The sequence below is a fragment of the Chamaea fasciata genome, unplaced genomic scaffold, assembly GCF_029207755.1.
Source record: "Chamaea fasciata isolate MVZ Bird 193981 ecotype frontalis unplaced genomic scaffold, bChaFas1.0.hap1 SCAF_4, whole genome shotgun sequence".
In the NCBI taxonomy this organism is placed as follows: domain Eukaryota; kingdom Metazoa; phylum Chordata; class Aves; order Passeriformes; family Sylviidae; genus Chamaea; species Chamaea fasciata.
The window spans coordinates 12,602,542-12,616,442 of NW_027094089.1; the positions used below are offsets into that span (position 1 = coordinate 12,602,542).

Sequence of the window (13,901 nt, forward strand, 5' to 3'; positions counted from 1 at the left end):
TCATAGCCACTCTGGGCTGACCACCACCATGGTAAAAAAAGTTTTCCCTCCATCTAATTAAAAGTTACACCATTTATTCTTGCTCTTCCTCTAAATATCTCTGAAAAAAAAGCGTGGCTTAATCTTCCCTATATCCTCACATTAGATAGTCATAGTCAACCACCCAATCTCCAAATAACAGAATTGTTTCTGTTGGAAAACATTTAATGAAAACATCCTAATCCAACCCCCTTCCTCAGACAGGGTCAGCTAGAACTTGTTGCTCAGGATCATGCCCAGTTGGTCATTGAATGTCTTAACCTTTCTGGGCAACAAGTTTGACCAGCCTCACAGCAGAACAGTATTTTCTTGTGTTCCGATGGAATTTCACTGTTTTCAATTTGTGCTCATTGCCTCTTGTCTCTCAGCACCACTGAAAAGAGCCTGGCATTGTACCCTTCATTCCAACCCATCAGGTATTTAAACATCTGGGTGCCTGCAGTAAAATCTGCAAGGAGCATGTGTGGAGCATGAAAAGCCATGTTATTGCGTGGGCCTGGTGGGAGTTGTGACATTACTGTGCTCCAGTACAGGTCCCCAACCTTTGGTTTACAGAGCTTTGCTGGGGGGAATACGAGACTCTTGCGTAAACTGCAACATCTTGGAGAGATGGGTCAGGGCATGAACTAGGTCTGAAACGGAGCAAAGCTGCTGTTTACAGCAACAGACTGTGGATACACTCACATTTTGGGGTTGGAAGGTGTGTTGTCCACCCATCTCTACACCTTCTGATGTGACCTTAATCCAATCCATACTGGTGGTAGGCTTTTGCCTGTAACACTCTTGATGTGCTCCTGGAAAATAGAACTTACCAGTTGCTCCCAAAATCTGTCTGTGGAGGGCTTCATGGCAATCAAATTGTGGCCTATACTTTGAATGCTTCCCCAAAACCCTGCTCTTGCAAGTCAGTTTTTTCTTCCCTGCCCATCTAAAAATCAGGACTTTCATATCCTTTTAAAGCCTTTTTTTCCCTATTTACCTTTTCTTTCTTGTCCTGGAGCACCATCAGCTGGGAGTTCTGATTTTCACAACTTTTCATGCCTTGAGTCCAGTTTCCCAATTCTTCAGAAATCCAGTAGCATCGTTCCCCATGGAGCTGCCAGTCCTGGGGACACAGCTTGCAGCCAGCATAGGCTGAGGAGGAGAAAAAGCCATGAGACACTCCAAAGGGTTTTTTAGGTTATTCCCCAGCCACCAGTTGACAGTATTGAGGGATTCCCCATCCCACACCCTGGTTCTTTCCCCATTGCTGAGTTTTTCACATAAATGTGTTTTGTTCCAGCCATTGGGGAGTAGGGGGGTTACTGAGGCTGCGTGACCACAAGGACATTGGTGGCTGGTGGAGGTGAAGGAAGAGTGCCAAGGAACCTCCTCCCTGGGGCTGATGATGCTCGTCCATGGAGGAGGGATCTGCAAAAATTGCATGGAAAAGAGGATTCTTCCTTGCAACACTCCTCTTTGCCAAATAATCCATGTGGCCTCACAACCCCAAGTGTCTAAAAGTCTCTCTCCTTGCAGTAGAAGACCCCCACAAATGTCTCACCTGAGCATGTCCCAGCAGAGTCAGATGGGAAGGGGGATTACCTGTGGTGCTGTCCCCTTGGGGCTTGCAGAAATACTGCACCAGGCATGAAAACTTGCACTGCTCCACCTGGTTCCTTCCCTGGATCCCACTGCATAGCTGTGGAATGCTTGTCACCACTGGCTGTGGGCAGCCCTGAAAAACTTGGAGCAGTAATCTGGGGTGAGAAGCTGAAGCCATTTAGGGATAAAAAACACAAAGCCCACAAAATGGGGTTTTATTTTCTCCTATAGTTGCTTAAGCAAGCCTGAAAAACATGGTTTGTATTATCCACCATTGTTTGATAGCTATGGGAATAACCTGGGTTTACTCAAAACGGGTTTATTCTTGATGGGATGGTACTGCATCTTTAAAGAACAACCCTGCCTCCTCCAAAGATTGAAATGCTGAAATAAACCACAATTTCCCCTCCCTGGCTGCTCACTGGAATGTAAGATGTAGATAAGAGCTTGTTACTCACCCCGCACACTCAGCACCGCCACCAGGACCAGCAGAATGAGTTGCCCCAGCCCCCCGGCTATGGAAAGGACACTGTGCCACCATGGACAAAAGGCAGGTGCTGAAAGAGGCCACATTTGCTTTAGAAAATGAAAGATGAAAAAGCTGGGGGTTTAGAGGGAGGGAAAAAAGTGCCCCTCTGTCAAGCTGGTGAGTTTGAGTAGAAGTTTACTTTTTTTGAAGCAGAAGCTTCTTTGCTTCCTCCAAAAAAGTAAATCACCATAGATGAGGTCTAGGGTGAGGGGATTTCTCAGGTGGAGGAGGGTCTGCAGGAGCCTCAGGAAGGCCCTTGGGCACCCTATAATGGAGCATGGGGGATCAGAAACCTTTTGAAATTGGCTTAATTTAGAGCTCCTGGTAGAGCTGGGAGTTGGTAAGAAAAAGGTCACTCCAGCTCTCATCTCCACCAGGATTCCAGGCAGGATCACAGCAGCTTTCCTTCCCATTCAGGTGTGTTGGTTCATTTGGGGTTTCTTGGCACCTATTTTTCCCCCATGGATGATGAGTCTTGGAAGCAAAACGACTTCCAGATATTTGTCACCCTCTCCTATCACTTCCTTTCTCTTTTTCCTCCTCTTTTCAAGCCAGGATCCCACCTTAGAAGACATTTAACTCACAACAATGTTCTCCATGATCTTGGAAACCTCAACATGGAGATGAAGAAGCAAGCAAACCTAAAAGTAAACAAATACAAAAGTCTTCCTAAAATTTGAAACAAGCATTTTCCCCAAAAATAGGACTTACAACGATGCTTCTCACCAGGAGAACCATCCCCAAGATGCCTTAAATCAGCATAACTTATTTCCTCAGTAATGGGTGCTCAGGAGGTCCCAGGAGCAGCCCAAAAATGACACTGTCCTTGGACAACCCCTTGTCTTGTGAACTATGTGTTCATGTCTGCATCTGGCTCCAGGAAATGGTATTAGCTGGGGCTTTTATCTGCTTTTTGTTTATATATATATATATATAAACAACTATAAAATGGGCTGAAGGGAACTGTACTTCATCCTTGTAGAATCCCTGAGGGCTGTTCTGGGGTGCCCTGACATCCTGGAACAGAGTGATGTCCATCAGTGTTTCCTCCAACTGCACAATGAAAAAAGCATTTTTGGACAATCCATCTCCCTAGCTGAGAAAAAAATCTGGAAATGCTGTAGAAGAGGGTGAAGTGATGCCAGGTGGAGCTGGAGGGGAACCCCTGGTTCAGTGCATGGGCAGGTGGCCTTGGGCAGGCAGCCCCTTCTTCGCTGCCCTTGAGGAGGCACAGGAAAATCCCTCAGAAAACGGTAAAATAAACCAAACCAACAGTTTTTTAAAAATACTTTGTTTCTCTTCACAGGAGCAGTTTGTGCCTCAGCTCCCCAAGGGCTTGTTACCACAGAGGAGACACAGGTGACAGGGTTTGGGATGGGCCTGGGGGCTGAGGGGAGGTGGTCTTAAATTTTGATTGGAGGAGACAATTTCAGTTGCAGGGAGAAGGTTTTAATTGCAGGAGAAAATTTTAATTGAGAGGCTTTTAATAGGGGGAAATTATTTTAAGTGGGGGGAGAAACCTTTAATTTTGGAGAGAAAGAATTGAAAAGAAAATATTAATTGAGGGGAGAAGATATTAATTGGAGGGAAAACTTTAATGGGGAGAAAGTTTGCAGAGAGGAAACTTTAATTATAGCAGAAATTTTTAATTGCAGGGAGAAAATGTTACCTGAAGAGACTTTAATAGGGGAAGATGTTAATTGGTGGAGAAAACTAATTTGGGGTAGAAGTTTGATTGTGGGGAGAAAACTTGACTTACAGGGAGAAAATTTTAACTGGGGGGAGAAAAGTATAATTAGAGGGATAAAACTGATTGGGGAGAGAGGAAATTTTAATTGCAGGGAGAAGATTTTAATTGTGTGAGAAAACTTCAGCTGGGCAGAAAAGTATAAATATGGTGCAGGCAGAAAATTTTAAATGGTGAGAATATTTTAATTGAGGACTGAGAATCTTCATGACACCTCTGATAGATGGAACTTTGCTTGGCAGGTGAGGCAAGTTTTGGTGGAACCTCCAAAATGGAGGAAGTGAGAGTTTATTCCGGATTGTTGGGCATGGGAAGGAGCAAGCCGGCAGGTAACTGTAGGGCAGTGAACTGTAGAATCAGTGGGTTTGGGTTTTATTTTCATACTTCTGTAATTTGAGAACAAAACCCAGCTGAAGTGAGGTTGTAGAGGGGAAAAAGCTTTTTCTGGCATTTCCCTTGAGGGAAAATTTTTGTCACTCAGCAGATAGAATTTTTGCTCTAAACAGACCAATTTCAGACACGATGAATTATTATAATTTAGTATTAACCCTTCCGGAGGCTCTTGAGTAACTGATTATTTTAAACATATTTTTCCCCCCACAAATATTCCAATTTTTTTGACTTATTCTGGATTAGAATAAAGAGTTGAACTGTAGAAGATCCCAAAAAGAAATTTGGTGTTTAAATCCAGTTTGGACACATCAGAAAGTATTTATTATTGTCTTATTTCTGTGGAGAAATCAGCTTTCCCTTTTGCCCTGTTTCAGCTCTCCTGATTTTGCTCCCATCTCTGTCATGCCCTTGGCACTCAATAAGGTAAAAAAGGGGATTTTTCCATCATCTTTTTCTACCCAATAGGGGACTAAGATTTTTGAAGAATGTGGTTTTTTGTTTTTATTTTTATTTACCACATTTGTGACTTCTTCAAAATCGAAATTTTTTAAAAATTTTAAATTTATTTGTTGATTTTTCATTTGTTGATTTCAAGTTTGCTTGGTTTTTTTGTTTGTGGGTTTTTTTTTAATAGAACTTAAAAAAAAAGAATTGGCATATTTGGCTTCTGACTTACTTTTCCAGGAAGAAGAGAGGAGAGGAGGGTTTTTCCCATGAAATTTGGTTAGTATGATGGGGAGAAAAAGGGGAAGTCTTAAACAAAAAATGGAGGAAGTCCTACTGGATGAAAACACTAAGACTTTTGGATAAAACCCCTAGGAAACAGAATTTTCTTTGCTCATGGTGAAGGGAAAGGGCATATTCTGGATCACAAGATACAGAAATGGAGGCACCATGACCCAAAGTGTCCTAGTTTAGGCGGAGGAAAAAAACTCCACTGAACTTTAATAATGAGGTGAACCCCATAAATTAAAGCAAAATTTTAATTATGGTACATTTCAGGAGTTTGCATCTGGAGCTGGAGAGGAAGCTGTGCCCCAAAGAGCTCCCATAAATAAAAACCAAAATAATTTTGTTCCACCTGAAGAAGATTTTTTGGTATTTCTCACCCAAAATGACACCAAGTCCACTGGCATTGGCATGAGACCAACCTTTCCTCATCTTGGCATGACGTGTAGTGTGTTGCTGCCCTGGGAGCCCTTGCAGAGGCACTGAAGGTCTGTTCTCCTGCAGGTCCCAGCATGGATGTGAAGCCAGAGGCACGTGTCGCCTGCCAGGTGATGCTGGCAGTGCTTTTCACAGCTCTGCTCATCACAGCCATTACTTTTGCAGGTGAATGTTGAAGTTTTAGTCTCATGGGTAATGTCTCTGAGATGCTTTGGGTTGTTGCATTTGTGACAGATCTACTTCCATGTTCCTGAGGAAGACAAAGCCCAGCCAAGCTGCTGTTCCTCTGGGAGAAGGATGTTTCAGAGAGGACTTCCTACAGAAGTCCAAACCCGTCCCCTTGGTGTGGGAGCTGATGTCATCTAGAAACCCTTAGAAAATCAACAGGAAGAGCCATTTCAGGAGTACAGTCATACAAAAGTATTGTTTTCGGAGAAGGGGAATGGAGATGTTGGCATGAGTTCCACCAAGTCAAGATGTCTGTGGGAATAAGAGGAGTTTTTCCCTGTCATTTTCTCTACTTTTGCATTAATGATAGAGAGCAACACCCAAGGGCATGTTTAGGGATAGGGTTACTCTGAAATTCCTCTTTAAAATGTGTTTTTTTAAAGTCTACCACCCTGTTGCCTTCTTCAAAGCAGCTGCACCTGTGTTTCTTGTCCAGCATCACAAGCTTGGTCATGATTTGAGCTTATTTTCTCACAGGATTTCTCCTGGTATCTTAATTTTTCTCTTTGCCCACAGTTGAGGTAGATGCAAGACTTTTGGAAGCCATGGGGTAGAGGATGACCTCTCCACCCCAGAGAGGAAAGGGGAAGGTGCTGCTCGTTAATGCTGTTCTATTTTTAATGACAGTGCAGGCTTTTCAGCCTCATGCCCAGCCCTGCTCTCAGTGTCCCTTCAACTGGATCTGGTACAGAGGAAAATGCTACTATTTTTCTGAGGTTGAGGGGAACTGGACATCCAGCCAGAACAACTGCTCGGCACTTGGTGCTTCCTTGGCCATGCTGGACAGCTTGGAGGACTTGGTAAGGAGACATGAGGACCTGCTCAGCACAGGGAAAAAAACCCAAAGTAATGTATTTGAAACCTTTTGGTTTCTTTGACTACTCTTCCAAGATCTTTTTTGAAGATCTGGGGTGAGAAGTTGGGGAAAAGGCCTTGAGGGTATGACATCATGTGTGTCTTCAAATTCCTCACCAAAGCCAACTGGAGCAAGAACTGTAGGAATAAATCCCTGTTTCTAGATGACGCTTTTTGGTAGCAGATTGAAAAGTTCAATCCTCAAAGAAGCCCTAAGGCAGCACGAGCAACTCATAAAATTGAGATTTTTGGTTGAAAGAAGGTAAAAACCTTTCCTTTTCCTCTGTTTCAGAGTTTTGTGATGAGATACAAAGGCATCTCGGAGCATTGGATTGGCCTTTTGCGGGAGGATGAGGAGCAGCCATGGCAGTGGGTAAACCGCTCACCTCTGTCTCACCTGTGCGTCCATGTTTTTCATTATTACATTGCTGCTTGGTGTTTCCTCAGCCATAAAATGTGCATTTCTTCTTGGACCTGAGGTACATCTGGGGGATAGCAATGGGACAATGTTTGGGAAGGGCAACATTCCATATGGAACTGGTCTTTGTTTTCCCCTTTGACCTAAAAGATGGGAGTAGTGCAATTGGTGAGAAAATCCTAAGTTTAGATTTTTTATTTTAAGTTTGTTCTTTTTCTTACAAAGCTTTGGGGTTTATATTAGAAATAGATCAGTGTCAGTGTTGGCATATTGATATTGAATTAGTTCTATTCCTATAAAAGAAATATGTATAGATGTTTTGGCATGTTGGTGCCCATGAGGATGCCTGAGAACTGAAGCTGGGGGAAGCCTATGTGTGACTTTTCTCCTTTTTCCTGCCACCCCATCTGAAATAGGTTATGTCCTCTGTACTTCCAGGTTTCAGATCCGTGGTGGTGGGCTCTGTGCTTACCTGGATGACAATGGGCTCAGCTCTTCTCACTGCAGCACTGAGAGGAGCTGGATTTGTAATAAACATGAGGTGCAAAGCTCAAGCAAGGGCAACAGGATGAGATGGCCTCCAAACCTCTGTGTCAGCTCCTTGGGTGCTGCAGAGAGGCCTTCTCACTCCCAGGTATCTGGTGCACCGTAGCGACATGAAAGAAAATCTCAAAAAAATGTTTTGAACTCCCTGTGCAAGGGTTTATTGGGCATTCCAGGGGACCAACAAAGTGTTTATGGGACAAAGCAGCCTTTGGGGATCCACATGAGATTGTTTTTGAGAACCCAGGGGGGCGGGGGTTGGGGGGGGAGGTGGGGGCAGGGCAGCCCTGGGGGCTTCTTTTGGGTTTGGGGCAACTTGGTGATGGCACAAATGCAGATACCTTCCATGTCTTAGAAAAAAAGAAATTTATTCCATTCTGAGCATATTTACATGATAAGTACTTGGAAATACATCTCGAGTGTGGGGAACAGCACAGGAAAAGAGTGAGGGCAGTGGGTGTGAGCACATCCTTGTGATAAAAAAAATCAGTTTTAATATGAGGTGTAGGGGCTGGTATTAATGCAAAGCCTGCAAAATTTAAGATTTTTAATTTGTGCTGGAAGCCCAGCCAATCATAGGCAGGGAAGTCAGCAAAAGGAACCTTCAGAGGAAGCTGAATTTGGGAGAAAAAAGTGAAGTTTTTTTAGCTCAAAACAAGCTCAGGGAAGCCCAGCTCCTATTAACAAGCTTTGGAAGAATTTAACAGCTTGAGATGAGCTGTGCTGAGTTCACACCCAAAATCCCCTGGACATAACCCAAAAGAGAAACATCTAAGATGGAGGCAGAACCATGAACTGAATTAGATATTACTCCAAGACTTGGAAAATAAAAGTTGAGGAGCATCAACAAGCATTTCCAACAACCATGATGCAACCAGCTTTTGAGAGGATCCTTCCAGGGCATCATCCCTTGGGGGACAGTTTAATGGTTGAGAGGAGCACGCAAAAGTAGGGGAAGACCCTCTCTCCGCTGAAGGAGGCCACAGGAAAAGTGAAGATGCGTTCGTGGCTGCTGACAGCGTAGAAAGAGACGTGTCCTACCTCGTAGTCCAGGTAGACCCCAATCTCCCCATTGAGGAGTGGGACAGAGGTGTTGGATGGAGTTGTGAGTGCAACGCAGAGCTCATCATACTTCTGCAAGCCCCAGATTTCAGTGTTGGGCTTGAAGAGGACCCGGCCTTTCCTCTGAACTGATTCACGGGCCACTCCCACGGCCCAGAAGCGCCCATTGGCCTCCACCTCCCAGTAGTGACGGCCCGAGGTGAAGCCCTTGCTGCCCAGCATGCATGGATCTGTGTCAAACCGGCCTGGACCCTCAGGCCACTGGCATCGAGGTCTGCCCCAGGTGGCTTCTTTGAGGTCCTCAGAGAGGATCACCTCTGGACCCACTGTGGCTGGATCCAGGGTTATGTCCACTGAAAAGCAAAACAGAGAATGAATCACAAGCCAGATTTACACCTAGAGAACACGCACCCCCGAAACACTTTCACTGGTGACTTTCCAAAGAGAAAAGCTGAAGAAAGGTGAGGCTGGAGAAGGTGTGAAGAGGTGAAAGTTGGAGATGGAGGATATATATCCAGCTGAGGTAGGAAATGGAAGAGCAAAAGAGATAGAGGTTGGAGATGGAGGCCCTAGGGAGACAGTAGGTGGAGACTCTCCAATGCCATTGAACATCTCAGCCCAGAGAACACAAGGAACAGGTACTTTGCTCCTCTCTAGCCACCTCTGATTACCTTCAAACTCTTTGGCGGTGTGGTAGTCCAGGGCAAGGTCCCATGTGCATGGCCGTGGTTTGAGGAAAAAAGCCATTGCAACCTCAGTGTCCTCTCTTCCTGACTGGAGGCACAGAAAAGGAAAGAAAGGATAAAATCTAATTATTATCCCTCAAGCAGTCACATCTCAGTCTCTGCCCCTTTCTATGTCAAAGAAAGTGTTTAACCACCTCATTTAATCAAAGTACTTCAAGAAAATAACATTCTTTTTCTTCAACAGTTGCAACAGAGCTTGGTTCATTTATGGGAAGACTCTTGGAGATGGGTTAAAAAAATTAATTCCCTGATAACTATGAAGGGAACAGGAGGAGCACATTGGAAAGAACCCATCTCCATTGCAGATATTATTATACCCCCAATTCTCCATTCCTTGTGCTAGCTGAAGGCTGAATCTATCCATCTTAAATCCGTCTCTGCCTCTCCACCATTCATCAATTAAATCTGACAAAGTTTATTTGAGTGAGGAAAGTCCCTAAAATTGAGATAAGCCCCATTCACCTCTCACGTCCAGAGAAATCTCGTGAGAGGGGAAGAAATTTTCTCTTGACCTTGGAGAAAAGGTGTATGAGGGAGATAAGAGCTGGTACCAAATGGCCTCAAATTCATCCTCTGGAAGTCAGTAGGGGGTTTTGCATGAAAATAAGGGATTACCAATGCTAAAGGGCTCTGGGAATGGGAGTAATAAAGCCCCAAAATTATTGAATAAACCATGCTGTGACAGTTGAAAACAAACAGGTTGCTTCTTTTCCATGTGTTTTCCTCAGCAAATCTGCAGATAAGGGGACTAAAGCAGCAGGGCAATGAGTAGAAGTGGGAAAAAGATGAGAAAATCACCCAAATGGAGATAAAAGAAGGAGCCATGCAGTTTCTCACCCAAATTCCCTGGCTGGATTGTTACAGGTAGATAAGAAGCAAATAATCACCATGACCCTCCATTGCAAAACAGCTTTAAATCCAAAACAAAGATCCTGACACCAAGGCAAGGGTAAATCTCTTCTCGAGTTCATGGCATGGGAAGGGGGCTCAAAATCCCCTTTTCTCCCCCTTACAGACATCAGGGTGATGTAACCCCCCATCAGCACTGGGATTTTCCCCCTCATTCAAACCTTCTTGGTGTTTTCCTTGCTGTTGCTGGTGCTGTTTTGCAGTTCCTCCAGATGGTTTTCTTCCACTGGCTGCCTCTCCACTGGGTTTTTTTCCTCTTGGGATTTTTTTTCTTCTGCTCTCTGGCACAGGCTCAGGGAAGGCTCAGTCCTGACTCAGCCTCTGCCAACTTTTATCAGCCAAGAAGGGAGGAGCCCTCTAATCTCTCGCCTGCAGATGGGGCCATGACGTGCTTGGACACCTTCTGCACCATCTGATTGTCTGATTGCCCCCTTTCCCCCATTTCACGGCCATTTATTTTCTCAGCACAGCCACTGTGGAGGGAAGGCAGGAAAATTAAGGCACTGGAAAACAAAACAAAACAAATCACACAAACAAACTGTAGTGGTTTGAAAGCAAAACAAATGAGAGGCTCCAAGTCAGAGATACAATTTAATAGGAAAAAAAGGAAAGAAAGTAAAATAAAATAGATGCAATAATACAAAAGACCACTGACAGAGTCAGAATACAACCTGAGCAGAGTGATGGAAGCAGTCCAGATGAGGTGGTCTTCCTGCAGCAGTGATCCTGTAGAAAGGTCTGGTAGCTCGGATCCTCTGGGAATCCAGTGGGTAAATGCCCCTCTGGTGTTCAGAGTCTCAGCTTATATCCAGGCTGGAATGCTTGGTTCCTCCCTCTGGGCAGAGCATCTCACAATGGGATGGTGAGTCATGTGATAAGGCCTGATGGGCCCATTAACAGGAGATAGTCCAGGAGGGGGTTATCTGTGAGTCATGTGGCAAAGGTGCTGATGGGCCCGTTAACAGAAGATAAGCCAGAGTGGAGGAGGCAGGGAGCACTGCCTCACCTGGTTTCAACAGTTCATGAAGATGGTGATAGAATATACTTCAACCCAGGACACAAACAAACAAACAAAAAAACCCCACCATTATTGCTTGGTACCACAAGGGAGAAATTGGTTACATTTCCCCCCCTAGTTCCCCAAATCTGATTCTGGCCCCTTACACATGATGGAGGTGAACAAGGCAAAGCTGGGAGCAGCTTCCAGGTGGGGGCTGTGACAGCAATGCCTGGAAATAAGACAACTTTGTGGATATAATATATGTTTAAAGACTACTTGTGGGTGATGACATTTGCCTTTCCAGCTGGGGCAGCTTCTGCAACTGAGCACAGGAACACCCAGGGGCGGTTCAAGGGCAGGCAGCTTCATCCTGTGCCACGGCCAACCCCCAGCACTCCTTTCTCCTCGCCAGGAGGGCAGCATGGCCACAGCAGCTGCACAAAACCCCTGTGCTGACACTGGCCAGAGCTTCATCTCTTGGTGTTGAAGAGACAAAAAACCCTAAGGAGGCGATGGGTGAGCCACCACAGGCTGTGGTCATGAAGACTTTTAGAGAACTGGATGAGACCTGCGAGGTGAGATCACCTTCCTCTGACCCATCAGGCCTTCCTCTTCTCCCTCCCCCTGAAAAAAAAAGCTACAAAGTGAAAATATTTTAATTTCTTCATGGGAAAGCAAACCAGTGCCTGCTTGTAGTTGTGGGAAAAACATAAAGTGAGTTGATCTCTGCTTTCCAGGGAAGGCAGTGAGGGAGCTTTTTTAGGGGGATTATTTGCTTTCCTCCCACAAATAATGTAAGATTTTGAAGGCAGGATTACACAATCAATCTTGGCTGATTAATTTTTTTTTCTGTGTCTGTGTATGTATTCAGGAGAAAATCTCACCTGCAATCCCTAATGAAGGTGTTGGCAGAGTTTCTGGACTGGAGAGTGAGTGAAGTGAAGAGACAAAGGACTACCTGGTACAGGGGGTTCCTGTTCTTCAACAGTCTGAATGGGTCTTTGGGTATTGATTTTTCCCCAAGCCCCTCTTGAAAAAACATGTGGGATCATATCCAATAGGCATCCTGGCGCCCTGCAAAGCCCTGCACCCAGTTGGAGTGGTTGGTGCAGATCCTGGGCAGGTTTGGCAAGCTACATGTGCAGCTGCTTATTATCCACACTTTAAATCAATGTCATGGCACTGCTCATTTTCATCCCTGTCTGAGTCATAAAGGGACATTTGTTAACATGGAATTAACACTTCCCCTGGCTTCTCAGGGCCTGGATTGGTTTTTGACAGAATATAGAGAGAAGTGGTAACTGGGGAAGGGAAAGGAGAACCCCGGGGTGAAGTACTTAATTACCTTGCAGTCGCTAATTAGCTGCATCCCCAGCCCTGCCCCAGTGTAACAGCCCCCCTGGCTACAGCGTAAATACTTTTGTCCTTTAATTCAAAGGAGAAAATTCAGGTCTGGGGGTTGTATATGGATTTTGTGTCTCCTGTAGAAGATGAGTGAAGCCGAGTGGCGCCGCATTCAGGCTGAACTCGAGCGGCTGTGCTGGCTGCTGGCAGAGCAGGAGCGCACGGTGCTGGGGCGGTTGGCTGAGCTGGACCACACCTTCGCAGCCACCCACGCCGAAAAATCATTGCGGGTGGCCGAGGGGGTTGCACAGCTTCACAGACTCATCGGGCAGCTGGAGGCCAGGTGCTTGCCCCAGGTGAGTGCCCGCCTTACCCGAAAGCTCTCCCAAAGTGCTGCCTATGGGATCTTGAACTGCTTTTTTCTCCCCTTTTCCTTTTAGGATGTTGGGAGCATCCTCAGTAGGTATGTGGCAACTGGTTGCTTCACGTCCCTGTCACTCCAGCTGCGGAGAGGGGCTTGGCTGATACATCCGTCGCATAACACCTGTCCCTGTCCTTTCTTTTCCCCGCTGAAGTGAAATGAGGATCCATCTCCCCTCGGGGCTCCCCAAGGAGCTGGAAAAGAGCCTGAGCTCCTGCTGCCGCCAAAGCGATGCTCTGTGGGAGGCCCTGGAGAAGTTCAGAGGTATTTGGGTAGAAATGGGATATTTTAGGATCATTTGGCAGTATTTTATGAAAATTTGGAGGCTTTGGGGAGGAATGCAGAAGTATTTGGGATAATTCAAATATTTGGCGGAGGAATTCAGTTGCATTTTGGGATAATTCCGTTATCTGGGGAGAAGTCAGAGGCATTTCAGGAGGAAGAGGAGTTTGTCCAAGGGAAAGGCAGCAGCAGGCTCTGCACCTGCTCATTCCCCACTTTCTTCCCTCCTCCCAGACACGGATTCCCCCATAGGTCTCCCCACTGCAAAGATGATGCTGGAGACTGGCACAACTCCTCTCCCACAGCTTTTGGCAGAGAGAAAACCTGTGCGGTGGGATGAGGAGGAGGAGCAGGACGAGGCCAGAGAGCCCCGTTAAGGCCAGGAGCTGGCTGGTAGATGTCATGGAGGTCATTGCCAGGAGATGCAGGACATGGACATAATAGCTGGACTCTGCAAGATGCTGCCTGTGCATCCTTATCCTAGGTTCTGCCCATATTCCTAGGGACAGAAATGGTTTTATGACAAGCTTCCCTCCAAGCTGCTTTAGTTAGTAACCAATCTCGTACTGCTGCTCACCATGTAGGTCATGAATTAAAGAAGAAAAAATTAGAAACCACCCCCGATTTTCCTTTT

General features: G+C 45.5%; 3 protein-coding genes across 3 annotated transcripts; 1 reads left to right on the forward strand and 2 right to left on the reverse strand.

Annotated features, from left to right (window-relative positions):
* Positions 1–610: 610 nt before the first annotated feature.
* Positions 611–6,231, reverse strand: LOC136288095 (killer cell lectin-like receptor subfamily B member 1B allele A). Its single transcript, XM_066180860.1, has 5 exons — positions 5,444–6,231; positions 2,082–2,180; positions 1,624–1,764; positions 1,019–1,173; positions 611–833 (listed from the first exon to the last, which is right to left on the reverse strand). The coding sequence occupies exons 1-5, from the start codon at positions 5,451–5,453 to the stop codon at positions 759–761; spliced, it is 480 nt and encodes a 159-aa protein (XP_066036957.1). The 5' UTR covers positions 5,454–6,231; the 3' UTR covers positions 611–758.
* LOC136288096 (C-type lectin domain family 2 member B-like) lies at positions 3,581–7,800 on the forward strand. The gene is made up of 5 exons (XM_066180861.1): positions 3,581–4,228; positions 5,526–5,624; positions 6,315–6,487; positions 6,835–6,941; positions 7,399–7,800. Exons 1-5 carry the CDS (start codon positions 4,123–4,125, stop codon positions 7,610–7,612), a joined length of 699 nt encoding a protein of 232 aa, XP_066036958.1. The 5' UTR covers positions 3,581–4,122; the 3' UTR covers positions 7,613–7,800.
* A 54-nt stretch (positions 7,801–7,854) lies between these two features.
* On the reverse strand, positions 7,855–11,078 carry LOC136288094 (butyrophilin subfamily 1 member A1-like). Its single transcript, XM_066180859.1, has 4 exons — positions 10,892–11,078; positions 10,382–10,693; positions 9,237–9,339; positions 7,855–8,918 (listed from the first exon to the last, which is right to left on the reverse strand). The coding sequence occupies exons 3-4, from the start codon at positions 9,310–9,312 to the stop codon at positions 8,407–8,409; spliced, it is 588 nt and encodes a 195-aa protein (XP_066036956.1). The 5' UTR covers positions 9,313–9,339; positions 10,382–10,693; positions 10,892–11,078; the 3' UTR covers positions 7,855–8,406.
* Between the last annotated feature and the right edge of the window lie 2,823 nt (positions 11,079–13,901).